The sequence below is a fragment of the Anopheles coustani genome, chromosome 3 (genome assembly GCF_943734705.1).
Source record: "Anopheles coustani chromosome 3, idAnoCousDA_361_x.2, whole genome shotgun sequence".
Lineage (NCBI taxonomy): Eukaryota > Metazoa > Arthropoda > Insecta > Diptera > Culicidae > Anopheles > Anopheles coustani.
In genome coordinates this window covers 1,240,295-1,268,134 of record NC_071288.1, presented here as the reverse complement: position 1 = coordinate 1,268,134, position 27,840 = coordinate 1,240,295, and the positions used below count along the sequence as shown (strand labels likewise).

General features: G+C 48.8%; 3 protein-coding genes and 1 non-coding gene across 4 annotated transcripts in view; 3 read left to right on the top strand and 1 right to left on the bottom strand.

Annotated features, from left to right (window-relative positions):
- Positions 1-961: 961 nt before the first annotated feature.
- LOC131258984 (general odorant-binding protein 83a-like) lies at positions 962-1,547 on the bottom strand. The gene is made up of 3 exons (XM_058260389.1): positions 1,491-1,547; positions 1,270-1,413; positions 962-1,191 (listed from the first exon to the last, which is right to left on the bottom strand). Exons 1-3 carry the CDS (start codon positions 1,545-1,547, stop codon positions 979-981), a joined length of 414 nt encoding a protein of 137 aa, XP_058116372.1. The 3' UTR covers positions 962-978.
- Positions 1,548-6,829: 5,282 nt separating this feature from the next.
- LOC131260045 (anionic trypsin-like) lies at positions 6,830-7,658 on the top strand. The gene is made up of 2 exons (XM_058261698.1): positions 6,830-7,279; positions 7,347-7,658. Exons 1-2 carry the CDS (start codon positions 6,917-6,919, stop codon positions 7,656-7,658), a joined length of 675 nt encoding a protein of 224 aa, XP_058117681.1. The 5' UTR covers positions 6,830-6,916.
- Positions 7,659-13,159: 5,501 nt separating this feature from the next.
- On the top strand, positions 13,160-13,241 carry Trnas-aga (transfer RNA serine (anticodon AGA)). Its single transcript has one exon. It is a non-coding gene; the product is annotated as a tRNA-Ser (tRNA).
- A 12,858-nt stretch (positions 13,242-26,099) lies between these two features.
- Positions 26,100-27,840, top strand: part of LOC131260043 (microtubule-associated protein futsch) — a 37,655-nt gene continuing 35,914 nt past the window's right edge. The window contains exon 1 of the mRNA XM_058261696.1: positions 26,100-26,310. Coding sequence (XP_058117679.1) covers positions 26,100-26,310 — 211 coding nt within the window. The remainder of the gene's footprint in view (positions 26,311-27,840) is intronic.

Here is a 27,840-nt window from a genome sequence, read left to right as displayed (position 1 = left end):
TTTTTCAAGCATTCAATAGCGTTTTTTCTCATGTTTTTCATCAAGAGTTAACAAAGCTATTTTCATGCGGCGGCGGAAGTTTTGCTCCACCGAGGATCGTCTAGGCGACGGTATAGTTTCATAGATAAAAATTCGTACCAGGAACTCAGGCTCGGCAGGAGACCTCTTTCAGCTCGGGTTGTTTACTCGCATCCAGACCTTTTCCACCAAGCCACTCCTCCCTTTTCCCCGGCTCGACGAAGTACACAAGGGTAGGGAGAGAGCTTTACCACCACCACCACCACCACCAACGTCACCATCAGTATCACTTGCATCGGTGCAACAACGATGCACTCGCCCTGTTGTGGCCGACCGGTTGGCCTTGGGTTCGAGAGTGCGAGTACCGGAGCGATGTGCAAGCTGCAATTTCATTGTACGACTGTGCACCAACACAGGGAAATGTTCCGGGGAAAAAGCCCCACCACAATCCACGACGCATTGTTTGGCCCCAGAAGCGCCGTCCGTCCGTAGATGTGATCTAGCTTTATCGACAGACGCAGCAATTGCTTTGCTTCCAGGAAGCACGAAAGGTGGAAGTGCACCGTTCGTTAGTAAAACAAGCATCAGCTCAGAGAACTGCATTTGAGCTAAACAATGACGAGAAAAAGTTTTACACCAACCGAGGATCTTCTTTTTGTTGTATTTTTCGTCTCGCACGAAAGTCCGTGACAAGAAAGCATCAAAAGCAAGAGTACACGCTGGTGCAGCGTCATTGCGCATTGAAGAAACTTTCACTTTCTTCCAGAGCATACAAAATACAAAGATATAAAAAGGGGCAAAAAGGAGATTTCGTGCTGTGAGCTTTTGTAGGAGGCATAACAGACTGTAACGTAAGGTTTAAATACATCCTCACAAGGACGTTTCATTAAGTTTTATATTTATTCCAGAAGAAAACATAACAAAAAACACGCGATTACCACAGGGAAAATGTTCGTTCATCTAAAACAGTTTGGCTTTCTTGCCCAAATAGCAATCATAAACGGCGTACGCAGTGTCGCACGGATTCGTCCGTCGAATGTCGCACTGCTTGACGTAATCCTTTGCCTTGTCCGCATCCATTAGGCGCGTGAGGAACGCTTCCAGCTTGTCCTTAAGCACGACCCCGTTTTCATCGACCAGGCGCAACTTTTGGAAGAAGCACTGCACGAAACACTGTTCCAAAAAAGTGAACGAGAGTGGAGAGATTCGAGTGAGGTGCTAATTTTTTGCCAAACGATCGATCGCTCTCACCTTGGTGGACTGATCCGGGTCTTTGATGGTTTCCCCGGCGGACACTTTCTTCGCCGACGCCTCCGTAATGCCACTCGCTTCGATGCAGTGCAGCTTGTAGCCTTTCACCTCCGGCAGTTCTGCAAGCTCCTGTTCGGCAACCACCTGGGACATCACGAAACACGAGAAGAGGTGTGTGTATATGACATAAAATTCAGCCAACAAACAAAGCCACCCTTGACCAATATTACCCCAGCGAGAGTGATGGTGGCAAACACGATTAACACTCGGACTGACATCATCGTAGTGGCCTTTGGTTTGTTTGTTTATAGAGCTTCTGGATGGAACTGACTGCGTCGAGTCTCAAACAACGACTACTGAGGAATGATCTCTCGCATGAGAATCTTATAATCCATCGAGATGAGTACGACCTCAGGTACAACCCGTTCCCCCCTTCCTTTCCAACACCCGCGCCCGGGAATTTGCAAGGAAATTTAAAATTCAAACACAACAGTAAACACGTGACGATAATTGTTGCGCTCGCGAACGATTCCACTTTACTGCAGGCGTCTATAAATACGCCCCTTGGAATCTTAAGTCATAAGGGGAAAAAATAGTCATGAATGTTGAACTAGATTTAAAGGGTTGATTGTAATAGCTCATGTACAGGAGGCCATTAAAGTGTTAGGTATAAAAAAAATTCGTTTAGGCATATGTAGAACAGAAGTCCTTCAAAATATTATAACAATTTTTTTAAATTGCAATCAAATCTTCATCAAGCATTTCAACATGTTTTCTCGGAAAAAGCAATTATCTTTCCCAAAGCGTCATCTCACCGCCAAGAAGATGCTTTCACTTTCCAAAATGCATTCCCTCCCCCAGACCGAGAACGAACTGGAACGCACGAACGCATGATGATGAGTTGCAGCCTCCGGCCAAACGGAGAAACAAGACCATCTCTTCTCCGACCGTCTGCTCCTCTGCCACTCGCACACATCCTGTCTCTTCGAAGTCCCATCGCCTTCTGCATCCAAATTGGACCGGATCGGAGATTCGGGGCACCAGGCATACCTACGCCTCGTTCCTGCGGCTCTGGTAGAAGCCGCATTTCGAATAAATTATCGAAAAAATCACACTCATTCTCCTCGCATTCTCCGAAGAACGACCACTCGTGTGTGTGATGCCGGGGAAGTCGGGCCAATCCCTCCGATGCAACGCATTTTCTCTCTTTCCATCCCGGTTTTATTTTTGGTGGACTGCTTTCGAAAAACATGTTAAACCTTCTCGCACAAACGCCTCCGGAAGCGCCCCTCGTGCCGGAGCACAACAAAATGCAAATGTGAAACTTTGGAAGGTACACCACGCCACTGCGTTTGTCCTACACACACCCCTCCAATTATCCTTTCCTGCGCAGCATCAGCCCGAGGAAAGGCGTTGGAAAGGGAAACACACAATCCTTACGCCCGGCGAAGAGAGGCGAACCTTTTTTTTTTTTGTTTGCCATCGATCGATCCGTCCCGAGCCAAATGATGACCGCGTGGTGGTGTTCGGTTCGGAATCCTTGTGGCGCGGCGTGGTTATGCTCCTGCAAGTGCTTCACTCCTGGCCGAACCGTTGTGGATCGATAAAAAATTTCCCACACTCGAACCCGAGCCCGACACGACGCGGAGGATCTCTCGGTGCAGAGGGTTTGGTTTTTCATGACTGAATCTTCCATCGCCAGAAGACGAAACACGTGCACACCAAAATGGTTGTGTTTCGGGCGGTGCAAGAGAGACGCACACATATACCATGTTTCATGTGGCACATGTTTTCGAGAAGATGCACCGATTGGTACATCATTGAACGTTGAATCGGATTGCATTTGAGAGATCACGTCAAAAGTGATACAGTTTCCTCGGTCTATCGGCTGCCTTCTTGTAACATTTCTGTCGCTTGTCGAATCTTGTATGTTCGCGGGAAGCGGCCCAAACGGCGGCCAAACGTTTAGGTCATAAAAATGGGTAGTAAACTTTTATGAAACGCCATATAAACCCAACGGTCCCCCTTGCTTCTGAGACGCGTTGGTGACGGGAGCGTGGCCTAGCTGAAGAAGAAAGGTTCGTGGTAGCGGGGTTAGGTTAGGTTATGCCGGTTGGCGCTCGTTTCTTTGCCATTTGTGCCGTTTCTTGAGGGCTTGGTTGGTTTTTGGGAAGAGGATTTTTTTTTTTGGGTATATCATAAAAACATTTTGAAGAAAATGCTACCTCCGACGAAACATCTTCCTCTAGTATTTTTATAGCCGCTAAATGGCTTTTTCGGCCCAAGCATTGATGTTTACGTGCTCGCTCTACCAGGCTCCTCTTCAAACACGTGCTGAAGGAGGTGGATTCAACGCTGAACAGCTGATTTCTGAACCGGTTGAAACAATGCTCACCAGGCCAGTGCTCTTCAGATTCAGCTCTCAAGGCTTCGAGAAGAAGTGCATCTCCATGGCTACGCTACGGCGTTGGGCTTTCAGCAAAACCCGCTTGTGAGGAAACTAGTCCGCTATTGCAACGGTAATTCGCGGCGAGCAAAAGAAAACTAGAAAACCCGTAGAGTTGCCGTACCACCGATCCGGACCCCGGCTTTCCGGAAGCTTTCCTACATAAACCTCACGCGGCCATCCCGCGGCTCGGTCGGGGTCTATATGCTTTTGCAGTTTTTCACCGATCACGACCAACGTGCGATGGGCCGGTTTCTTACTAGAAAAGAGAGGAAGGAAATAGGTTTCTATGTGCTTCCTAGGGAGCTTTTTTTTTTTCGTTAGTTGCGGAAAACCTAGTTGAGGGTCATCCTCCGCTCGAAAGGCACCCCCTGAACGATCCCCGAAGAGCGCATGTTCGCATTGCGTCCGCTTTTTTTGAGGAAAGCGAACGAAAAACAGAACGGTACTGCCCGCCAGCCGAGGGTTGTTTATTTCAGCTGCACATTTTCTGAAAATGTAACAAGAGAGCAGGAACCGAACCGGCCAACACGGGATGCGCACCGTTTCGCGCCACAACCATCACAGGCGGGTTGGTGTTGTCGGATATGGTCTGGTTTCACATGGCCCACCGCCACTATCTCTGTCTTTCGGGCGCATCCCTTCCCGTTTTGGCGCATCAACAACGCACCGCCGTATGCTCATCTTTCCGTTCGTATATGCTTCCTATCCTCCCTGTGTATCCCTCCTCCTTCCTGCTTCTCGCCGCTCGACTTCGACGGCGCATCGTTCGTCGTCTGGCGTCCGGCCCGGAGATCTGGTCCGCTTTTATGCTTCCTCTTTGGCGTGTCGTTCGCACGACTGGTAACCGGTTCCCCGTGCACTTCCCCCGATCGGCCCTCGCGCTTCATCTCGTCATCGCCATCGGACATCTTGGTTTCTCGGGAGGGGGAAAACGAACGATAAGGCTGGAAGGAATCGTAGAAGCATAAACGAACTCTACCGAGCCCAATCCATTCCCGCCGTTCTGTGGGCTTCGGGTTCGGGCTCGTGGGTTCTAGCCTAGACCCAAGGTCTCGACAATCGACAATCCACAGCTTGCGTGTGTGGAAAGCTTTCCCGTCGGTTCCAGAAGGCAGAAACGCTTCTTTCCGTCCCGGTTCTCGAAAGGGGAAGTTGTTTGCGACGCTACCACCCCGTTCTGGAGAGTGGAATTTAAATTTCCGCTATTTCAACAAAAATGTATCCATACTACCAGGGCCCCAGGGAAGGCCAGTGGGTTGCAAATGCAAGCAGATGGCACGGAATTTTAAGACGGCGAAAGGAAACACGATACTCGCAACGAAGCGCCGCCATCAACCACACCGACGGTGGCACAATGGCGCTGCACAAAAATGGGGGTGTAGAGGTTGGTCGTCGCTTCCGCCAGCAACAAGCAGTACTGCCATTTCACTCACGCTCAAACACGAGAGAACCGTAAACATGGGACTTGGGAGCTAAGGTGTGCTTCAAAACATTTTTTGAGACGAATGAAGAAAACATCCAAAACTGCAAAACCCAAACGTGATCCAATTAAAATACAATTTGTTTAAATTTCACTTCGTTCACGTGGATGAAGAATTAGGTTGGCTTGAAAAGTACAACACAGTTGGGTTGTGTTTAAAGGTACAGACAACGTGTCTTGTCTCGTTCATACGCCAAAAAATAACACCGAAACCTTTCTCCCGAATGCAACGACCGTTGAATCGCCCTTCGCCAACCCCAAAGGTACGCATTTACACTTCCGCCTCCAAGCGGTTCGGGGTCTTCGGTGCGCAAGATCCACGAGGTCTCTTTCTTTTCGCCCAAAAAAGGGTAGCCCGCTCTCTGTCCGTCTCCTGCACACGCAGCAAAACCGGCCCCCCCGAAAACTACATCGATGATGCTCGACCCGCGGTGATGGTCGGTCACCTGCCGTGGCCATCCTCTCCTGTGACGTTGGGTAAAATTTTTGAAGAAAATGTAGAAAACTGAAACTGTGATAATGAGATTTCACCCCTCTACGTTTCCGATCCCGGTTGCATTTCCTACGGTGCAACACGATGCATCGATTTCGTCGCCACAATCGTGGTGAGGTAGGTGTGGGAGGAAATGACCACCGAAATTATACATCGTGGTGATCCTTAAAATTACGAACTTTTTGGCAAAAGTTTCTCGAGTTCCCCATGCTGTCGGTGGGGAACCAACACCCATCCAACCGAACACACACTGCAAGCGGGTCCGACACACCGCTTGGAGGGGTGGTAGAGCGCGAGTTCGCCTTACGAAAGAACGGCGAAGGCCCCACGAAGTGACAGCACGACGACGATGCTCCCCAGTCGGTTGAAGCCGGAGCTCGCGAGATTTCGTAAATCGTCCCCCAGTAGCAGTGTAGCAGGTTTATGTGGAGGAATGCCAGCGCCACCGCCACTGCAATGGAGTACACAAGTTTGTGTGTGTGTGTGTGCGTGTGTAGGTTTGCCCACTCCCAACAACCCATCAGCTGTTTGTACATCAGCCCAACACTGGTCATGCTCCGCACGATGCTGCGAGCTGGTATTCAGTGTTTGACTCGATCCGCTAACGCGGCACTTCGAACTCGTTCCGAGCGAGCGAATCCCCCTATGGTCGAGTGAAATGATTTACTCTACTAATATGCTCTCATTTTTTTCTTCCTAATTTTTGTGTTCCACTAAATTGTTGAATTGTATTAGAGGTGTTTTTTTTAAATATTTCTTTTTCTGTGTTTCACAAAATTTTTCTTATATGAAGATATTTTCTTACACACAATTCAGCTGAAACCTGAATTCCATCGATTAGTTTTTTTTATGACTTGCTTTCAACAAGTTTGTGAAACCAAGTGAAACCGGGACATTTGCCTACGATGGCACGAGATACACCAATATGAGGCCACTTCTTCTTGCTCTGTATAAATAGAAAATCCTGGATAAAATCTGCAGTATTGCAGTGTCGACCGTCAACTGGAACATTAACCATGGGGTTGTTCATACTAGGCGTCAGTTTTCTATTGACCGTAGCATCGGCTGGAGAGGGTAAGGAAGATGTCTTTCTACCCGGCTATGTGTGATTAACGAACGTTCGATTGCAGTCAACAGAATAATCGGTGGTGAAGAAGCCGTACCCCACGAGTTGCCCTATCAAGTGTCACTGCAATGGAATTACAACAATGACTCCACCAAACCGATGCACTTCTGCGGGGGAGCACTTTTGAGCGACCGCTGGATTGTGACGGCTGCGCACTGTAGGACGTCCTATACCGACGATGGATTTATAGAAGCCGTCGCTGGAGCACACGATATCGCGGACCCGCTGGAAGGCAACCAACGGCGGAAGGTGGAAGACATGATGGTGCATACGCAATATTGTGGTACCGTTTGCCCGAACGACATAGCCCTGATTCAGGTCGTGATCCCGTTCATCCTGGGTGACCACGTGAAACCGATTAGGCTGCCAAAGGCAAGGGAGGAGTTTCATGGTGACGCACTGGTCTGTGGTTGGGGAGCCACAACGTCGGCTTTGGTGCCAGAGTATCCAGATAAGTTGAGGGTGAGTCTGCAATAGACTAACCACACATTGGGAAAGGGTTTTGTGAATATTCTCTGTTTTCTCTTAGAAAGTGGTACTTCCTCTAGTGGACTACGACGAGTGTCGTCAGCTGTGGTACGAGGTCAGCCACCTGGCGAACACGAATGTGTGTGCAGGACCGGAAGACGGCTCGAAGGCAGCCTGTACCGCGGATTCCGGTGGACCGCTAGTTACCCTGAATGGCACGCAGGTTAGCACGGATCCCGTCTTAATTGGCATCGTTTCGTGGGGACCGTTCCCCTGTGCCTCTCCCTGGCGACCCAACGTGTTCACCGGAATCGCGTACTTCATTGACTGGATTGAGGAACACATGAACCAAGGTTTGGTTGAAGCATCGTGAGTTGTGAATAAAATGTCCACACAGAAACCAATTCAGGTGTTGATCGTTTCTGGCCTTCTCGTTGCCTCTATCGGTTGTTCCGCACAATAGATTGTGATCGTTGTTGTTCGTTATTCCTGTGGCCAGTTTCGGTTTCATTTCAAATTTTTTACCAGGAGCGCAGGATTCGCCCAAAAGTACCCTTTTTCGTGTTTAAAGCCGTTTTCTTCTGACGCTCACAAGAATCGTAACAATTCTCGCGCGCTAAAGCGGCTGCGTCAACACCATGGTGTGCGTGTGTGTTGAATACATTTGCTCAACCACAGCAATCACCCAGCAAGCATGAGGCCTACCTTCTCGCTCGCATGCTAGCCGATTATGATTTGTGAAATTTTTCGTTCGAAAGATTTCGAATTCCGAATACCGTGAACGGAGAAGAACGTGCGGCGTCCAACCAACAACACCAGGTATTCAATCTCTTCCGACGCGCGAGAAACGTCCGTCTCACAAGGGTGTCCGTCGTGCGGGCGTATTTACACGGCACGAGTCGATTGCTCCGATTTCTCCAAGAAATGTTGTCTCGTTGGGGTAACGCTACCAGGCGACCATGGATCCCAGTAGCCGGTGTCGGTAGCGTCTTGAGGTGGTTTTCTTGGAACGCGTAATGGTGGTGGTGTAGTTTCATGCGCCCGCCTGCTTTGGTGGTGGTTTTTCTTTTATTTGGAACAAGTCGAACCGCTTGTGAACAGGAGACGAGCAACCCGAAGAGTGAGGCAAAGAAAGCGCGGGTTCAGGTTTTGCCTGCTCGCGGGATCTAGCTGATTCCCGATGGGCGAGATGGGTTGGTCTGCGCGCAAGAGAGAAGTGAAATTCATCCCCTCCAGATGGTAGCCGAAGCCTGCTTCGAGTCGAGTCGAAGACGTCGGCCGGAGCTCGAATCTCCGATGCGGTCGAAAAAGAACGAAACTTCATCCAACAGCGCAGACCCTCGAGAAGGTTACCCGGTCCTTTCGCCGGTGTGTTTGTTCTCCGTCACCTTCTGGGGCTTATACGTAGACAGAAACGAGAAGCATTTATTATTATCTCCCAATCGAAACTCAGGATGGCAGATGGAATCTGCTGACCCGGTCGAATCCGAGCTCGCACGAATCCCGGTTCGTTCAAGCAGCTCCGAGGGGATGGACTCATTTTTCCAGCAAAAATATCAAACGAAGTAATAGGATTGTATGCCTGTGAGGAGAACGTCCGTCTCGGATTGTACGCGTTCTTGTTCTAACACTGGCCGTGAGTTCGCACACTGGATCTAATGATGCCAAAAGTATATTCAGAATAGAAATTCAACTTTTATTGGATGGATTTTTTAGTCCACTTAAATGTGTTCCAACTGTTTCTAGTGAAATAGCGCAAACTAATTTCGAAAAATTCGATTCGATACAAAATGAAATAAATGTATCCTATCGCGGGTTAACACATTGACCATTTTGAGCTTCAAATTCAACCCATGGTCTCGTGAAACACTACAACACCAACCGTACCAAGCGGAGGTAGCAGTTCTCCGCCGATTCTGAAGCCCTATTCTAATTCTATCATAATTTGCATACAAATGTTGCCGGGAGGCGCATGACTGCGCAGAGCACACCGTAGACCTTCGCTTCCGAACCGATGGAAGCGAGTCGTAGGGCCTCTCGCTCCAAGCGATTGCTATTTCGCTTTCCTCCACAAGTCCATCGCTAGCCGGCGAAGTGCCTCCTAGAGAAGCTGCGATCCGCTTGAGTCGATTTCGTAATCGAACATGTGGTTCACGAACGGTAGACCCGCCGTCGTGTTTGCTCGACGACTTCGTCCGACGGTACGCGATCATGTGTTGTCGGTTGCCGGTTGGTGTGGGTAATTGTGGCGCACTGTTGCCAAGCTTCTCGACAAAGCTCCGGCATGAGGGTCGCACATCCGGGCCCGGATCTGCGCTCCTGGTCGGATTGTAAATTTCAAGGCGTATTTGATGGGCGCGACGAGTTTGGGCGTGTTTTTCGAAAAGTGGCGTCTTCGTCTTACGCCTCCCCATTGCCCACTCGGTGGACGAAGGCAGCCACCTGTCTGCCGGTGGGGGGCAGGGTGGGGTGTGTAGTTGCCTATTTTCGGGGTTGGGATAATGATAATGATGACAGAGAACCCCTCACAGATGAGCTCGCCGTCGTCGCACGGAAGAGTGAGACGTCTACGTAGAAGGAAGCTCGTCCCACCTCGGCAAAACGATGCCTTCCCGTTCTCGATGGGACGGTCTTACGAAGGCGACGTGACGTACGAAGCGACACAACACCCCCACAATGTGTGAATTGGTAAGAAAACCACAACCCAGATCCGGCGAGGGTTGTGGCCACCATCAAGACGCTGGTTCGGCGCACACCGAAGGCAGGCCACAGTTCTTCGCGCTGCGACACCGCTACCAAGATTGCATGCGAACCGCGCGCAACGGGACACAGAGTGCAACTCCGATTTTGTTGCAGCTGGAAAAAGCGCGAAGAGGACGCCCAGCCCCAGCCAAAGCCACTCCGAGTTCCGGCAGAAAGCCGGCGGCAATAAAGCATACAAATGCATAATAATTAATGTTATTGTGCGCCACCTCGCGGAAAATGCTCACGAGGGGCGCGTGAAGAGGACATTTAAATTATCACTCGCTGTTTGTACATCGTGCAATGGGATTGACCTGCATTATAATGAGTGTGCCGAAGCGAAATTCCGCGCCTGCGTCAAAAATAATATTTTCAAGCATATAACACCACCGTTTGTTAATATCATTATGTCACAATACAATTAAATCCCACTCTATAAATGTAGGGATTAATGGCATCAGAAGAGAAAACATAAAAAGGTATCATAAAAGAGGGTAAGAGCATAAGACTGAGAGAGAGAGATAGAAATAGAGAAAAAATAGGACTTCAGGATAAAGTATGTAAACTGATACGTTACCATTTTAAGTATTTTTATGTTAAAATGTTAAAACAATTCTACCCTTAAGAGGAATAAAATATACTTAAACTAACAGCCATTGCTCGCAGAACGATGTCGTCCAATGCCAAGCGACGTAGGAGGGTCCACAGAGGTGTTTAGCATTAATCAGTCGGAAAGAGACACACAAGAGAAATTGTGTGCAAGAAAGGAAATGGAAACGCGCATTTCTATTTATTGCTCGCGTTATCGGACAAACAAAAAGTGTAACAAAATCAAAGCCTGCTGCAGCAACAAAACGCAATGGAAGCGCCACTTTTTGTGCCACTCCCCCTTTTGAATAGGAACCCATTTGTAAAGGTTGTCTGGTGGATGTCTGGCCGAGCATATCGATGCGCCTGTTTTGCAGGGGATAAGCGCTGGAATCTTTTAAAATGATTTCTACTCGTAGTCCTTCATCATTATCACATTTAGAATCGCTTTTATGAAACGTTTTGTTGTATTATGAATTTTTAGATTGACTTTCCTTGCACGAGAATTTAAAAAAACATTCTCAAAACAATCATCTAAATTTAAGACAAAAGAAAGTGTATTAAAATTATGTTAGGTGGATTGTTTGACGTCAATTCTCATAGCAACAATGATCCCAAAACAAGCCACCGTTAGGACACAATCTACCCTACGAAACGGCGAATGGCGGACAAAAAGTGCACCTCTCCCACTGTCCATTCGCACTAACACACATACAATGGCACGCCAAACGGTATCGCGTTGGTAAAGTTGATTGCCCTCTCGGTCGAATGGCGGCTCTTTTGTGCCTGCTGCCCTGGTACAGACGACCGTTTTCCATCCAAGGACATTGCCATGTCATTGACGGCGTGCGCGCTCCATGGCAACCGCGAGCGCCAGGGCAACCCAGAGTAGTGGCCACCGGTAGCCTCTGGCACCAGTATGTTCTCCTGGTCGTTGTCTACCCAACGGTAGGAACAAGAAAACGAAAGTGAAATAAACTGCGTCTACCAACAACAACAACCGCCAGCGCGGGAGAGGACCCTGACACAGACGACTGTCCAGGGCCAGGCCCTGAGCCATCGGGGCCAGCGAATCTAGTTCAGGGTTTTTCCTTCACCTCCAACTAGGTCCGCCGGGTTCGTTTCCGCGTAACCAAAGCCAGCGCGCGCGTTTCGATTTCATTCGTAGACCAACCGCAAGCCTGCCTTTTATATAATCCCTGGCAGTGAACTTGAAACATGGCCGGTATGCCGGGTACCGGTGGCGTTGCCGCCAAGTTGCCGCTGTGGCCTTTCGGCTACCTGCACTCGTTCCTGTGCGCCCGTTGAAAAAGAGAATCTCATGACGTGATGAAAACGTGACACACATCGAAGGCGGCGCTTGCTCGCTGAAACGACGACGACAAGCGCTTCCCAACTCGCGTCGCGGAAGAGCGAGTGCGACGGCAGCTGTACTGCGCGCTACCTGCTACCGCGTCATGCGACCCGCGTACACAACTGTTGAATTTACGCGCGAAACTTTGCCTCGGCATCGGCGAACAAGTCCCGGCGCGATGGCGATACCGGGCGCTGTTCGACCTCCTCACATCGGTCCTACCAGGCGACCCTTCGCATACCTCACACACACACCGCGAAGCGGTTGTTCAAGCGAGCGTACATAGCAGGCATCCCTCACTCGCCCATTGACGGACAGACGCGCTCTCGCTCACTCGCGCCTGCGTACCACGCGCCGATGCACTTTGGCGCGATGCAATCATCTGTGCTCCCTTCGGCGATGCTTCTCGAGTGCATTGTTACTTATTATTCCGAACTAAATAACCCATCGCTTGCCTTTACGGGCGCCCTTTGGTCGTTAAGCAAAGGGCTTCGCCCAGTAGTGAGAAACCCGAGCCCTTTCCGGCTGCAACATGCATTTTGAACGTTACGGTGCAAACGGGTAGGTTGCACCGGCAGCAAAGATCCCTCGCGGATAGTTTTGTGGTCGAAGCAAGGCCGGATCGGTACTATGCACCGATGCGCACCAGGAGGTAGCGCAGTCGCACAAACTATCACCCGAGAGAGAGAGAGAGACAGACGATTAATAGTGCAATGGATAACAAAAACAAACCCTTCTCCTCTTAGCAACTGCAGCTAAGGGAGGGCATCAAAACTGATAGTTCGAGACGGTGTGTTTGTAAATGCGAGGATGTTATGTTTCTGCAAAATTTCTACCAAGAGATCAGACGATCGCGACGGTGCACTCGGGGGTGCTTACTTCAAAGCGAGACAGAGCGCGGCATTTCGTGGCAGTTGGCGAGTTATTATTGGATCGTCTGTGATGGTGGGGCGAATGAACGGGTATTGATGGTGGTCCCAAAATAAAACCACGGATCGGATGGCTTCGAAATTCACTTGGTTAAAATTATTCTTATTTGAAAAGGGTTCACAATGCTTTTGAATGTCAATGCAGTCAGTCAAGATTTTGTCGATGATAAAAGTAATTAAATGTTTTGGCAGAAAGAACAAAAAAACATTGTTGTTTTGTGGTGTGATTATGTTTTACTGTAGCCAACCGTAATTTAAGAAGCAGTCGTGGCCGAGCGGTTAAGGCGTCTGACTAGAAATCAGATTCCCTCTGGGAGCGTAGGTTCGAATCCTACCGGCTGCGAATCCATAGTTTTTTGCTGTTTCAAATTAATTGATTCATTGCTAAAGTGCGAGCAGCAGGCCGTCGTGGTCTCCTCCCCACCATTATTTTTGCCGACGACAGTGAACGACACCATTAGAAAGGTAGCCTATGCGTTATTGCGCCACTCCGTATCCGCGTATCCCTACCCCGTCGCACGCGACTGACGATTGCCGGTTTCCCACCCAACCGACGGACCTGCGCCATCATTATCATCGCCATTGGCAACGCCATCCGTGGTCGCCATCGCGGACGGAGGCCATCTTTTCTTGCGCGACATTTTCTAGTTGTTCTTGGGGCGGATTCGTGCCGGTTTCGTGGTTGCAAAACAAAATGTCTCGTAACATCTATCCACGAAAGTAACAGGAGCCCAGGAGCGCACGGTCTCACAGCGGGTGACAGCTCGCACGGTTTGCTCGTTTTGGCGCCAACCGGCAATGTCTCACACACGGCTCCTCGTATACGCCTGGTGTTTGTTGCCGCCGGTGCTCACGCTCGGGTCGGGGTTTGTCTCGGATCCGTTGCGACAGCGGAACTCGAGCGTCTACGCCGCCCATATTCGCGCGATCGCACGCCCGTGAATGGCGAGGTGTGCCCCGGCTAGGCCACATCCGGGCCACGGAGTGGTCACCTTCCGAGCACGGTGTGCGTCGGCGGCGATTGTAGTTGGCCGCAGCGACACTTTGGTTCACGCCCTCGGACTTGGCCACGCGGTTCGATCGAAGTGAGCTAGCCGGGTATCAGGAGCCGCAGCAGGACACGCGTCTGTCGATTGGTCGCACGGCGGCTCCGACGTTCGGCTGGGATCGGCTGCCGATGTTGCGCCGCACATGCGCGGTGCGGCTCGATGGCTGCGACTCCCAGAGTACTAGAAAGAAATGAGCAGTTTGCTACCAGGCCATCAGCTCCACCAGCAGGTGATGGACGGCGCCCTCGAGCAGCGTGTGTTTGTCGTTGTCTGAACCAACGCAGTCGCTCTCAAGGGCCATAATCGCGCCACAAACCAACGTAGACCGTGGGAATCCTACTCGTAGCTGTTGCCCTGGTCGGAGCATATCGAGTTTAGTGGTGGTCATTGCAATCGAACTTTCGCCGTCGGTCCAATCGCAAAAGTTCCCACGCCTTTTTTGCCCTTCCACCGCACGAAGAAGACACGGTTCCCCGCCAGCGGTTGCGACGGTGACCGCCGGGTGATTCATTCGCTCGTTCGCACGCCTAGTTTACATCCCTTTCCTTCGAATGGCACACACACCGGAGGCGCGTGGCTTCGGTGTGGGGGCTCTTCTTCGAAGATGCTCCCCATCATGCACTGGGGTGTGTGGCTGTGCCAGAGCCCCCCGGCGAGAGAATTCGGCAACTTGACGGCATCCACGGCCGACGACGACATCCACAACAATGCTCTACTTTTGCCAGGCGAGCAGCAGCATAGCAGGCTACGCCGTTGCGTTGCTGTCGCCCTGCGGCGGCTCACTGCGGGTGATTCGCTTTCCTTCCTTCTTCAATCCATGTTCCATCTCTCCCGTGCAGCTGGAGAATATGTGTGTGTGTGCGTGTGGGAAACCTGAAAGTAGTCGCTTTCGTTTCGATGCTCTTGCAACACCGCGGAACCGCACGGTCTTCGGGGTTTCCTTCGCGTTTCTCCGCCTTTCAAGAAGAACGTCTCACTCTACCACAAAGCCCTCTCACTCACATTTCGTCGATCTGTTTCTCCTTCTTCAAAAAACACGCAAGCTCACCTTTTCTTCCTCACTCTCACCGGTTGCGAGTTTTCCATTTCACTCTCACCCGACATTCCACCGGCCAAGGTTTGCCCTACACGCACATCGCCCTGTGCCACCGGAGCCCGCGGATTAGCTTTCGCTCCGAAGGCTCCACTCGGGCCTCGCGTGTGCGTCTGTGCTGAGCTTTGGCAGCTTTGGAGCCTCAAATTGCCCGGATGGCATGTTTTCAGCCACCGAACGGGGCACACTTTACTTTGCTGCCGTTCCAAGTGCCAAGCAAGCGCTTTAACGCGATCCATGCTCCGTGGGGCTCTTTTGACGGTGGGCCTTCTCGCTTGGACGTGGTGGTTCCAGGCAATATCAAGCCAAATATCTTGGCTTGGGAAATGTCTTCCTTGGGTTTGTAAGAAATAAATTCCCTTGATTGTAAAATTAATAACAAATTATGAGCGGGACTAACTCTCAACTATCCCACTTGGACCCTTCTCAAACGGGGTAACCAATTTTCATTCCGTCTTTACTGCTTGAAGGACATTTTATACCGCAGCTTGTTTGGAAACTACTGCCGGAAATAATGCTTGCGATAATGAAAAATCGATACCACTTTTATTCTACCAACCGTTGCTCGCTACAATAAACCATAAAGGGATTAAAAGGAACAAACACTCTCTGGCTCCAGGATTCGTTTGTGTTCGTGGTCCTATTTTATAAAGGTAAATTTCAAACAGTCACGTAAAGCAATCAAATGTCATATTGTACTACGACCTCCGGTAGGGCTCGCTTGGAAAACATAATGGAATTAGAATTAAAACAGACAGCAGTCGAGATAAACTTCCATTCGTTTGTGACTCGAGGGAATTCGAGGGCGAAACTTCTTTGGGGCGGCCAGGAAGAAGCTAAATGGAGCCCGAAGCAAAAGAACCTCACCTAATACAATCAAACGCCGTTTTATGGCTTTCTCGGGAGACATAGCAGCGAGCCAGCTAGCAATCAATATTTGGCTGATTAATGCTGGTCTGCAGTTTCGTGGCGTTTTCCCGTGCCGCTGCTGCTGGCGGTTTGCGCTGAAAGTAGTGCAATTTATGTTGTTTTTTTCCCCCCAATGAAGCGGATCACTGTGTCGCTCCAAATCGTGCATGTGCACCAGAGAACGATGGAAGGATCGCAAGATGGCGCATGATAAACGGTGCCGCATCGTTGCCTATTATATTTAAATTTTTGACGTTATCGTACGCGGTTCATCTTCTCGAGCATTTCATTGATGCTTTGGAGAATGCTTTTGTTTCAGGAGCTTTTCGGGATACTTGAATAGTAACCATCAGCCTAGAAGAGAATGAATGGAAGTCTTCTACAAACCGGGAGCAACGTTTCATATCTATTTAGTTCCTAAGGGTAGCTAACATATTTTGTGGCCTTTTTTGAGTGTTCCAGTATTCAAGTTCCATTTGGAAAACTTGCAATAAAATGTGGAATAAGACGACCATGATTCCGTTTTGCAATAAACTACATAGAGACTGAAACCCGGTCTTTTAGGCTTTTAATGCTCGCTTTTTCCGTTTTTCGTTTCGTTTTAGTATTCAACCGATCTGGGAGGGATGCCATTTGTAGGCCTTCTTTCATCCCGCCGGTAGGACGCAGAGGATTACACAGGGAGTGAAATTTACACCTGAATTATCATACGAAAGGATTGCACGAACGCGAATAAACCTTTGGGCTACCGCTACCCTATTACATATTAAAGCCCTGCTCAGACACCGTGGCTGAGTCTAGAAAGGAACGTGCAAAAGCTTCCGTCCAGGAACCGCACACCGGAATCCTGGCAAGTGTCGTCGACGCTCGAGCATGCCAACGGGCGTACGGGCAAATACATAAGCACAAAGCTTCCTTGCCCTCGGCCAAGGATCTCTCTTGCCAGGATTCTATCTATATCTTGTGCCAGGGTTGCCTGACCGACCGGCGGCACCGTTTCCAAGCGCGACACGACCCGACACGTGCAAACACCGGTGCCATCTTGCCACGGCTACGACTCCCACCTGATTGCGCAATGGGATATGGATTTTTATTATTATTTATATTAGCATTATTCCTGCCGTTTAATGGTTCTCTCCGAGGCGAGAAGGTCTGCGACACATCTCGGAACGATTTGTCCCGGATAGGTAGACACTTTGTGCTACGGGAAATAGTCTTTCTTTTTCGTTTTTCCTTTTCCTTGTACCCTGCTAAATCTGACCGAATCTTTCCGGCCTATGATGGCGCACATACAAGCTGAGGGGGGGAAAACTCCCAACGGTGCCAATAAAAATATTCAATGCGTATGGAAATGACGGTGGTTCGCGATAAACGTCAATTTCGCAATTTCGGTCTCCATGCCCAGCGTTCGATGTTTGAACGGTCACAACACCACGGGAAAATCATTCTATCCGAGGCCAAAAAGCGTTGCCATTCCGTGGCGATGATGATGCGTTATTTGACCCGACAGGAAAGTCGACTGCATTGAAGCGGACTGCATTTGGTTTTGAATTGCACTATTTCGCATGCAAAAGAGAAGGGATAAAATGGATGGCACACACCAACCCAACACCTTCCTGTGACGACGACAACGACGACGGCGACCGATGACCGATACAGAACTGGACCGGAACCGGAAGAAAGCCATAAAATCGTATATACGTCACGACCACCGACCGCACCGTCGCCATCATCATTATCATCATTCTTGACAGTGCCGGTGTGAGTATGGTGTGGCCATTGTGCGGAGGGCGACATATTTCCTATTTAGATCCCCCCCCCCCCCCCGCCCCGTGTGCAAGTGGATCGTGTGGAATCAACCGGAACTCATGGTTCCGCTGGTAGGGCACCAACTAGGACACACTCGCACACAGAAATACATCTTCGTAGATATAAGCAAGAATGCCAAACAAAAGAAGCGAAAGGATACTCGATATAGGGGCACAAGAAGTGTATTATTGATCGAACAACATTTGCCACAACGTTTACGGAAATAATGTGACCGAAAGGGATACGGAAAGAACTATGGGGTGGGGCTGTGCGGGGGATGGAGAAAAAGGGCAAAAACAAAAATAAACCATCGGTGGCAAATATAGAAACAAACTAAGCGAGAAAATGGATCCCATGTCCTACTACTCTGAGGCGTAGAGAAATCCAGCTCCGGGGAATGACTGTCGGTTCCTTTAGCGGGTGGACATCGATTTGGTAAGACGAGATTTGGAGGACAAGTTGTGCCGAACAAAGCATGCGGCGGATGTGGAATGTCCCAACTCTAAGACAGGGATAAATGAAGCTATTCCGCTCGTTTGCTTCGGCGTTTGTCAATGGCGGTGGGGTTGTGGGCTTCATGGTGATTTGCCCCTCTATTTCTCCCCGTACCCCGTCCCATCCGAGTGTTACTTTTGGATAATCGCACTTGTGTTGCTTGGCCGTGACCATGCCATGGGATATATCTCGCTGCTTGAGACGGCTGTTTCTTATTCATTCGTTTCTGCTGATGAAATATGTGATTGGACGCCGGGCGAATAACGGTCTGGTGCCAGTGTCAAAGATTACTTTATCGATCGGCTCCTTGGGCCATTAGGATCGCTGCCCGACCGAGCGAAGAGACCCGGAAGCGACGAAAGGAAGTACATCAGAGGCTCATGATACGCCATCGAAGATGAAGATGAGGACCACCCTATTGATACAGGTAGTGGTCGGATTGGTGGGAGCGTTATTTTAAGACTTCTTTTTTATGCTTTTCCCTAGTTGCTTTTGTATTTCAGCAGTTGGGTGAAAAGTTCTAAGCCCCCACACAAACGACGGTTAAAAGGAAAATGCTTACCATTACCATAACGAAGAACGAACCTTACAAAGGCCTTAAGCTCTTATCAGAAGTACCTTTTGACACCTAATCCTTTGCACGAATCTAAATAGCTTAAAACTTCTTTACTTACACTTGCCAATTCTTTAACAACATTAGTTGATATAATATATAATTCTTTTAAATCTTTCTTGTGTATTCAACTTAAATGGAGAAAAGTGTACAGAGTTGATGGAAAAAGCACATGAGAAAAAAAAAAACATTTGGAATTAAATTTTTTAAACAAGTTCGCTGACCCCGCCGGAATGCGTCCAAATGGGAAACGCAATGAAAAGTTAACGAGAACATTTGCGAAATGATGCAGTGGAAAAGCTCCGTTCCGCATTGGGACCTCGACACCGTGCCAACCTCGCTTCAAACGCGCCCACCACATTCGCGTGGTTTAATTGTCTTGAGAGACAGTCTTTGAACGGATCTGCTTTCCAATGCTGTTTACAGCTGTTAATCGAATAAATTGACCTGGTCAGGGGCATCATCCCGCTTTCCCCGTGGCGTCGCTTTCCTTCCGTGGGCTTCGCTAATTAATTAATAAGATTCAATCGCCCCGACCGACGACGGAGAGCCTCACAGCTCGATGTTGTGGTGTGGTGATTGTTTAGCGTGGGGGTTTTGGGCTCCTCCATCCGACGTCCGATGTGGAGCGTGACCGTTTTCCGAACCGTGTTAAATTGTTTGTTTCGCCCCGCGCCGAAAGATGTTGAACCTTATCTCAAACTATCCAATTCGCTGTGCTGTTGCTACCCACATTATGTCCCATCAAACCTATTGTACCTGGTTGATTAGCGAATGCAGTGTTGCCGTGTGAAGCACTGCACACATGCACATGGTGGAACCCGTCTGCATGGTCGTTTTGGTGCAGTTCCGAGTCCGAGAGCGTTCTAGGAAAGGAAAACCGAGCCTGGCGAGAAGAAACTGAAATACTCCTGCGCATATGCAACTCGCGCTGCATGACGACACCACGACGGTGGTTTTCCACAGTGGATTTTCAGTGCCTCATGCTCTCGCCGCCTCTCTCGCGCTCTCATTCTCTCACATACCCACTCGCCCACTCTCTCTCAAATAAATGCACAATCATCATCGCCGCGGCAGGAGCAGGACTGGTCGGTCGATTTTCCGGCCACACACACAGCCGCCCGTCCGATGAGGGAGTCCTCGCCAAAGCCCGCTGCAGGTGATGTGGAAAATTCGCGCACCATTTGGAAGCACGGTGGATGCGTGCAATGGAGCGTTCTTCTGCTTGCTGCTCACGGTGCGAAGAACATCTGTGCCATGCACCTCTTCAACAGCTGTTCACTTTGACATCGTTTTCCCGTTCGCCACACACGGGGGCGTCTTCTTTCTCTCTCTCTCGCTGCGAGAAAGGTTCTTGTTCCGAATCCTATATTCGTTTGAGTTTTACATTCCCTCTGGGGGCCATGTCATGCCCGGCCGTCCCGAAATAGCCGTCTCCATGCTACCGACTTCCCCCATCCGGGTGGGTGACAAATGTACAAAGCATCATGTCTCATTTACACTTCTCCGACAAACAGCCCACCAGACCCGGGAGCTGGTGGAAGTCCGATATGCATGGAGACTGTTTGCGAATCCACTGCACGTTATTGCCGTCTGGAGACAAGTGAACAAGCAAATGCCTCGAATGCTTACACGGGGTGGCCTCAGAAGGTTGCCCTTACAACCAAAAATAGGGCGAACATTGTGTCCCACGGTGGAAATATCACCCTCTTTGGAGATTTTATTTGATGATGCAATAAATGTAATGAGATAAAGGACAACAATTTCATTGATACACATCAGCTTTGATAAGATGAAAAATGAAAGTTTTTCGAATAGTGTCATCCGATACGAAATTCAGATGATATGATCGATCAGGTTTGTGCGTAACTCCAAACTAGCGATCGCAGAGTTGGTAAAGCCATTGCCGAGCGCATAGTGCTCCAGCGTGCACATTAACGGCTCTAAATTTAGCTGCCGCTAATTTGTCGCAAATGGCCGGAACATGTGCCTGCGACATCATCGTAGCACGGTTTTACTCAGCGAAGCCAAGAACTTGTGCCTTGAACCAGTTAAGCATGTATGCTCAATGAGTTTGCTTGTGTTCCATTTCGCTTTGTTTCCGTAGTAGGGTTAGAGTTGAGATTATTTGTTTGGCTTCATTGTTTGCTTTGCAGTTTAAACTTATAATTTACCTACTCCTCAATTTGGTTTAACGGTTTCTTAATGGGTAAATCTATTCTAGGGATCGTCAAAACTTACATTTGTTGTTAGTTACGAACATCTGGTGAAACATTTGTCAGAAACAGACTAAAACAAGTTGATGTCGTGTCGTGCATCCGGTTTTTCATGCACACCGGCAGAAAGCAGTTATTCTTAATCTTTCAACAATCCATCAGTTGTCGCCAGTCTATTTTGGGTGGTAATAAGAAAAAAAAAGTACCTGGAATGTAACGCATGGAGCATTTTTCTGCAAACGAGCTCACCGTCCGGAAAGTAATAGCGAACAGTACAAAGAAAACTTTACAGTTATCGAAGCAGTTGCTTTCCGTTGTTGTTTGCTTGGATTGTAATGAGTTTGCGACAGGCAAAAGACATGAAGACAGATGAAAAATGAAAATTTTCCGACCGTCAACGTGCCGATTCGATCGATTGGCATGCAAAAAACGGAGGAAACGAAGAAAACGCTCGGGAAAGATGTCCGAAGATCAATTAGCGGAACTGTGGCGTACCTTGCGGTTTTGTGTGAGTCGATTGGAGAAAGAAGTCGAAAGAATTGGCAAATGGCAAATCGCCTCCGCGATCGACAGTCGCGATGTGTTGACGTTCGCTGGCGGCATTGGAAGTTTGGAGGATTTGCTCCAATGGGTTTTTCCTTTCATTTCGCTCCAGATCGACTGAACTGGGGGGGGAGATGGCTGGGGGGAGACAAGTTAAAAAAAACAGTGGAGAAGGATGATTAAATCTGCCGAATGCGATTGTCACGGTCGAGAGGCACCGAACCAAACGAACGAAACGGCCGTAGAAGTCGCGGAAGAAAGGTAATTGCGCCGCGAGCTTTAATATCGGATTATTTATCTGGAGCAATTAATGCCGCTAATGGGAAGGGGTGTTGGCGGTGCGGGCACGGGCAGGGTCCCTGAAACTTTGGTTGAGTTATAGATTCAATTTCGTCCGGAAACCCACAGTCCAATCGGTACCGATATATATTGCTGGGAAAGCGATTGAACGCAATCGAGGAGAGCGCACTGTTTCCGGGGGGAAAATTCATTGCCCTCGGGAGACTTTCCAAACTTTCTCGACCAACCACCAACACCAGAGGAGTGCATAAAACATTTGAACGGGGGTGTTGTTGCTACTGCCGGTTGTCGTGAGGGAAACAAAATGCTCTGGTCGGACCCTCCGCGGCCGGGAGTGTCCGTATTTATGCAGTGTAAATCGAGGCTCTGAATGCGTCCAACGGTACCGAATGTTTGGACAAACGTTTTCCAAATTTAAACATTTTATCGGGCCACTCGTTGCTATCGGAAAACTAGGTCCTCAAACTATCGGGTGCACAACACGGAACAATTCATTTTGATAAGCGCAATGCGTGACGAAATTGAAAGCCAATATGGCACACCATTCTGAATCACTAACAAAGCCGCGAATCTGTTTGAAGACGGATTATGCTAGCTTATCGTCGATGTCAAATGAAGAAAGAGATAAGATTACACACCCATATTCCGATAAGATATGATTCCTCTTGGTGGCCAAATATTCTAATTACCGTACGATTGATGAAAGTGCTCTTCCATTTGCTGCATTTTCTACCGGTCAATGGTCAACCCGCTTATCATCACACTTCGGATAAAGTGGCCGTTAGCGTCCGATGGGTTAATGTTTCGAAACATCTTCCGATAGGAACGGTCGCGTGAACAACCGCCGATAGCCGATGAAAGTACACCGCAATCAGGGCCATCGAAAGCTTCCCCCGTTGGCCAGCGGGAAAAGCGAAACAAGATCATTTGAGCAAATTGACCACTGAATGGATCGATCGATGGACGAGGTACCCACGAGGTACGGTCAGCGAAAAATTGGCTTTCCTATCCTCTCAATTACCGGTCGTGGGAGGGGGGGGGGGGGGGTTTTGGGTGGTGTCTGCGGCAGTGAATTCGATTTAACAAACTCATTATCAGTGCTTATCGGAAGCACTGCAACCAGCCGGTTCTCATTCGACGAAATGCTTTTCCGATCAGTTGCATCTTTTTCCTGCCATTTGCGCTTGGCACTTTCCATAGCCTTCTGCGGGAAGGTTTTCCCATCTTACCGCTGCCCAGTGCGGCCGGTTGGTGTGTTTTTCCAATCGCACTCTTAATGCCGGTACCGGCTGTTGACTCTATTCGACACGCCATTCGGTCTGAATGTTTTGATGCTCTTGTTTTTCATAATTTCCGTTTGTGGTTTCGTTTTCCCAGACCCGTTCGTGGGGTCTTTTTGTGGTACGATTTTACTGTTTGTCTCGTTATCGATTGCTTGCCACTTAGATCCGTCTTTATCGACGGTTTTTTGTATCAACTTGGATTAAGTTTCTATTCGGATTTTATGTTTATGATGTCTTTGTTCAGTTCGTTTCTTCGAACAACTATCCGAGTATAAAGTGGGCATTTTTTTTCTCTTCTACCACATTCCTTTTGCGTTTCCGTACAATTTTCTTGGTAACAAACGATTTCTATCACGAAGATTCTAAATGAATGATCAACATTGAGCAAGAAACTAAATATAAGTTAGGCTCGATGAATTCATGCAAGCATAAATTGTAGTTTAATGGATCTTTGTGAAAATTGGAGCACCAGAGTGGTTTGCCAAAGTCAAACAAATAACATGCTCGAGGGGAAGTTAGAAGGAGCAGAATTCGTTCCGTCGGGTAAGAGTATGATCGGAAAAACAGATGTGGAAGAAATATTTTGGAGCAACGCTGTGTCGCTCTCTCCGACGTTTTTTTTCGCTTCCTTCATTCTCTTTCTTTTTATCTCCATCATGTTGCATTCTCTTTCTGGTTTCCTAACGTTGCTCAAACAGAGGACAGCGATGATCGGCGTGTGGGTGGCGTTGGTGGAAAACGGGAAAAAGGCAGGCACGAAAGAAGGGTGTGTGCGACCACGGAATCATATTCTCCTTGCGACCCGTAGAGCGCACTAATGGAAAGCATCGAAGAGAAAGCCCCCTCCGTTCGAGACCCCACCACTCGGGGTGGGGGATGAGTGAGAGGGAGTTTGCACAATTACACACGTACACAACGATGCCGGTAGCGCACGAAAAATCGAACCGAGGCATGCGCGATCGCGTCCCATCCAAATTTCGCCGTCCAAAGTCTGTCTCATCGGGCCCGTCTTCCGATGTTGTGGCTCTCTTCTACAAACGGAGATTTTCCTTCCGCTCGCAGCATGACACACACGAAACGCGCTCCATGGAGTCGAGGAAACCGAACGGCGAAGCCAACGGGCCAGTAACACCAACAACAAACGGCGAAACGGCAGGCAGCGGCCAGAAGCAACCCATCGTCGGCCGAGTCTGTCATACCGAAATCGTTTTCGCAGCAACGCGCAGGTGACTTGGCTACTGTACCCTGAACAAAAAAAAAACGCCGGTCGTATAGATCTGATCTCTCCCCGGTGCACCGATAAATCATCATCACAAGCAGAAGCAAAAACGCGACTCCCATTCACGCAGGTTCGGCAACGAAGATACGAAAGCCGCAATAAAACAGTTCAAACGTTGCTGCGAAAGTTTAAACCAACGTCCGCTACCAGTCGGGAAACATCAAACACACAATCCGTGAGGTGGTCTGTGTGAAGTGAGACGAAAGTTGCCAACCAAAAACCATAAAACCAGGACCCGAAAAATCGTAGCCATCCTTCCAACGGAACAGTTGGGAAAAAAACCGTGCCCCAAAGAAAAGCACCAGTTACTGCTGCGAGGAAAACATAGGCCAGAGCGAGAAAGAGAGTGAGAGAAAGAGTGAGCAAAAGTGCGACCGTGTTTGTCCCCATTTACTCGTGGCGTGGTTCTTCAAAGGATAATCAGGTGCACACGAAAGCAGCCCATAGACAGGAACACTGGTCACTGGAAGGAAAGCAACTGTTACGTTACCAGCGCTAGTTCTCTACATCCAGAGTAACAGACAGGCGTATACTTTAGATTAAAGAAATTTAAGCTCGTAAGATAAACCATCTAGAAAAGTAAACCCCCCCTCCCCTGCTAAGCAAGGATAGTGTGTTTTTGCGTGGAAAAAGTGTGCGATACCGACAAAGAAAAATCGATCAATCGCGTCAAACTGTGAATGCAAGTATTCGAAGAATAGGAGGGTATTTAAATTATTATACTTCACTAGAATCAGCTTGGCAAAGTAGGCAGAGATTCAACCGGAAACGTGTGATTGTGAAATAGGTGAAACTACAATATATATTGTCCCCACAAGACAAATTCCTAGCAAAAAATAGGAAAAGCTTACATTGCGAGGGATTTAAGAAAAGAGTGAGACACTTTTCCCCGTCATCGTCAGGATCGATCTTTTTGGAACCGTGTGTGAGAGTGTTGGTACACTCAGTGTGATTGTGTGCGTGTGAGAATCGTGAGAGTAAAACGGAAAAACTGCTCTGAGCTTTTCCGATCACAAGAGAGAGAGTAGTAGGACAAGAGCAAGGAGTTCTACCTACTCTCGTCGCCCGGAAGGACTTTCCCTGCGTCGGTCACGCGTGAAGCCAACTCGGAAACAAGGCTAGTGGACTCGATTCAACCCGGTGTCTCTGTGTTAGTCGTGAGCGATAAAGTGCACAGGCAGGACATCAAGTTACGGGTGTGTTTCACGCAACATAGCCAAAAAGGAAACCCGACTCCTTCTCATCCGACCCAGCTCTCGGGGTACGCTAATCCACCCATCCACCCATCTGTCCCAGAGTGTCTGGCACGGTCCTGCCAGTTGGGGTTTTTCCTGCCCGGGGTGAGAAAGGGTCGTGTAGAGTTTTGAGGAACGACGAAAAGTTCATCTGGTCAGATATTGCGTCTTGCGCTTCAGTGATTTATTGACCCGACATCGTGCAAGTGACCTATCGAAGTTGGGAAATACATACTAGTCATACATCGTAACCTCAAGAAGGGAGCGCCGTATCCAGTTTCCACCGCTGCTATTTCTTCTGCCTGAACTGAAGGAGCCCTCTTTCCCTTCGACTGGAGACTCTGTACTCTGAGCCAGCAGCGACGGAAGCCGCGACGATGGATCAGGATCACGAGGCACCGATGGGGGTCAACGGAGATGGGCTGCAGCACGGTGGCAGCATCGATCTCGGGGCAGGTTCCGACGGACCGCCCAGCATCCTGGGTGTTGGCCCTCCGAGTCCCCTGACCGGGTGCTATCTGTTGATCATCATCGGAGAGCCACACTCCCAGGACCATAAGGATATCATCCTTCAACGGCTTGTCAAAGGTAGGTGTTATCGGAGACGAGGGTTCACTTCCGTGCGTTCCTTTACTAAATGATAAGAATAGCCTGAGGCTTGGGTTTTATTTTCCCAACTCGCTTGCGTCACACAAGAGCTTGTTAGCTGGAAGGATATCCGGAAAAAGGCGGATACGGTTTGGTTCGTCGTCAATTAGCGATAGCGGATCGTGAACCCACCTCTAACCACCATAAACGCCTATCGTACCTACTAACGGCGCTATCCGTCACATAACGGGACCAGGAACGCCATTCTGCGATCGTTAGCAATTAATTACATCATCCTTAACACCCTACCAACCATACTCTCCCCCCATGTCAGTTTATGCGGGAGTCCTTCTATGTCCTTTTCGAAGAGTCGTTTATCAGCCGCAAGGAAGAACGAGCCAACGCTATTATGCCGATTGTCCAGACGTCCAACGGATGGATGATCCTTTTTTTTGGGGCGCTCACCCCCAAGCCTTCGGAGGAACTCGGCGGCGCCGGTAAGCTATGCGTGACCGTAAAAGCCTAGACAAATATTGGCCGAGACCGAGGGAGGAGCGCATGAAAACCCGGTCGGTATTTTGGGGTCGAAGCAGTCACCGTCGGACTTTGCCAATCCCCGAAGGACGAAAATAAAAACGACCACAGCACGACGGAACATTATGAAATTATTCGTCTGCAGCTCAGACCGCGTAGAATGAGGCACTCCCTAGCCGAAAGGCAGTAGACAAAAAAAAAAAAAAAGGGGGGAACAGGACGCGTCTAGGCGAGGCTTGCCAGAGGCAAAGATTTGTTGGAACACTAATCTACGAGGTCGATAAAAAGGCTGCCTAAGGGGCGATTAGCGAAGAAGTATTTCGGCCGGTTTGCCAAGGACGAAAGTGCTTTGATCTGATTTATGCCTCGTGTTGACAGCGAGCGTTTTATTTTGTATTAATTTTCCACAAACACTTTTACCGTGTTCAAACATCATGCATTATAATTTACTTGGCTGGGGTTTGTTTTTTGAAAACATCCAAATATTTACATAGAGGAATTTGTGATAAATTATATGCAGAAGAATGTTTGAAACGAGTTTTAACATTGGAACTAACATCAATCAAAATATTCAATGTATGATGATTTGCAATGGAAAACTGATCACCCAAAAGTTTACCAACTTTTTTGAATTTCCGTCATATCACGTTCTGTCAATGTCGTCAAACGACTGACAAGTAAATATTACACTTTGACAAGCATAATATTTGCCGGCTCTCGAAGAATGTAAATAGAACTTTAGATGGATTAACGACGGGTGTTTAACACCTACCGCACCAACCTTTCCCGTCGCAGGCGGCATCATTTTCCTTCCTTCTGGAATGCGAAGACTGCGAACGATGGATCTCTTTAATCATCGTGTGAAAAATACCATCCCGTCTCGCGCTCCTTCTCAACCCGGTTGTGCGTTGTGAATGGATGTTCTACGAATTCGTTGAACCAGTAAGAAAGTAGACGCTTCCATTCCACTGCATTTCGGATGCTTAAATGCTTGCG

What these genes read in the sequence shown, in the direction of transcription:
- LOC131258984 (XM_058260389.1), bottom strand. Translation starts at nt 1,547, where the DNA reads ATGTCAGTCCGAGTGTTAATCGTGTTTGCCACCATCACTCTCGCTGGG. An exon ending in CTCTCGCTGGGGTAATATTG is followed by an intron (nt 1,414 to 1,490) that starts GTCAAGGGTGGC and finishes GTGATGTCCCAG; the next exon opens with GTGGTTGCCGAACAGGAGCT. An exon ending in ACCCGGATCAGTCCACCAAG is followed by an intron (nt 1,192 to 1,269) that starts GTGAGAGCGATC and finishes TTTTTGGAACAG; the next exon opens with TGTTTCGTGCAGTGCTTCTT.
- LOC131260045 (XM_058261698.1), top strand. Translation starts at nt 6,917, where the DNA reads ATGCACTTCTGCGGGGGAGCACTTTTGAGCGACCGCTGGATTGTGACG. An exon ending in AGTATCCAGATAAGTTGAGG is followed by an intron (nt 7,280 to 7,346) that starts GTGAGTCTGCAA and finishes GTTTTCTCTTAG; the next exon opens with AAAGTGGTACTTCCTCTAGT.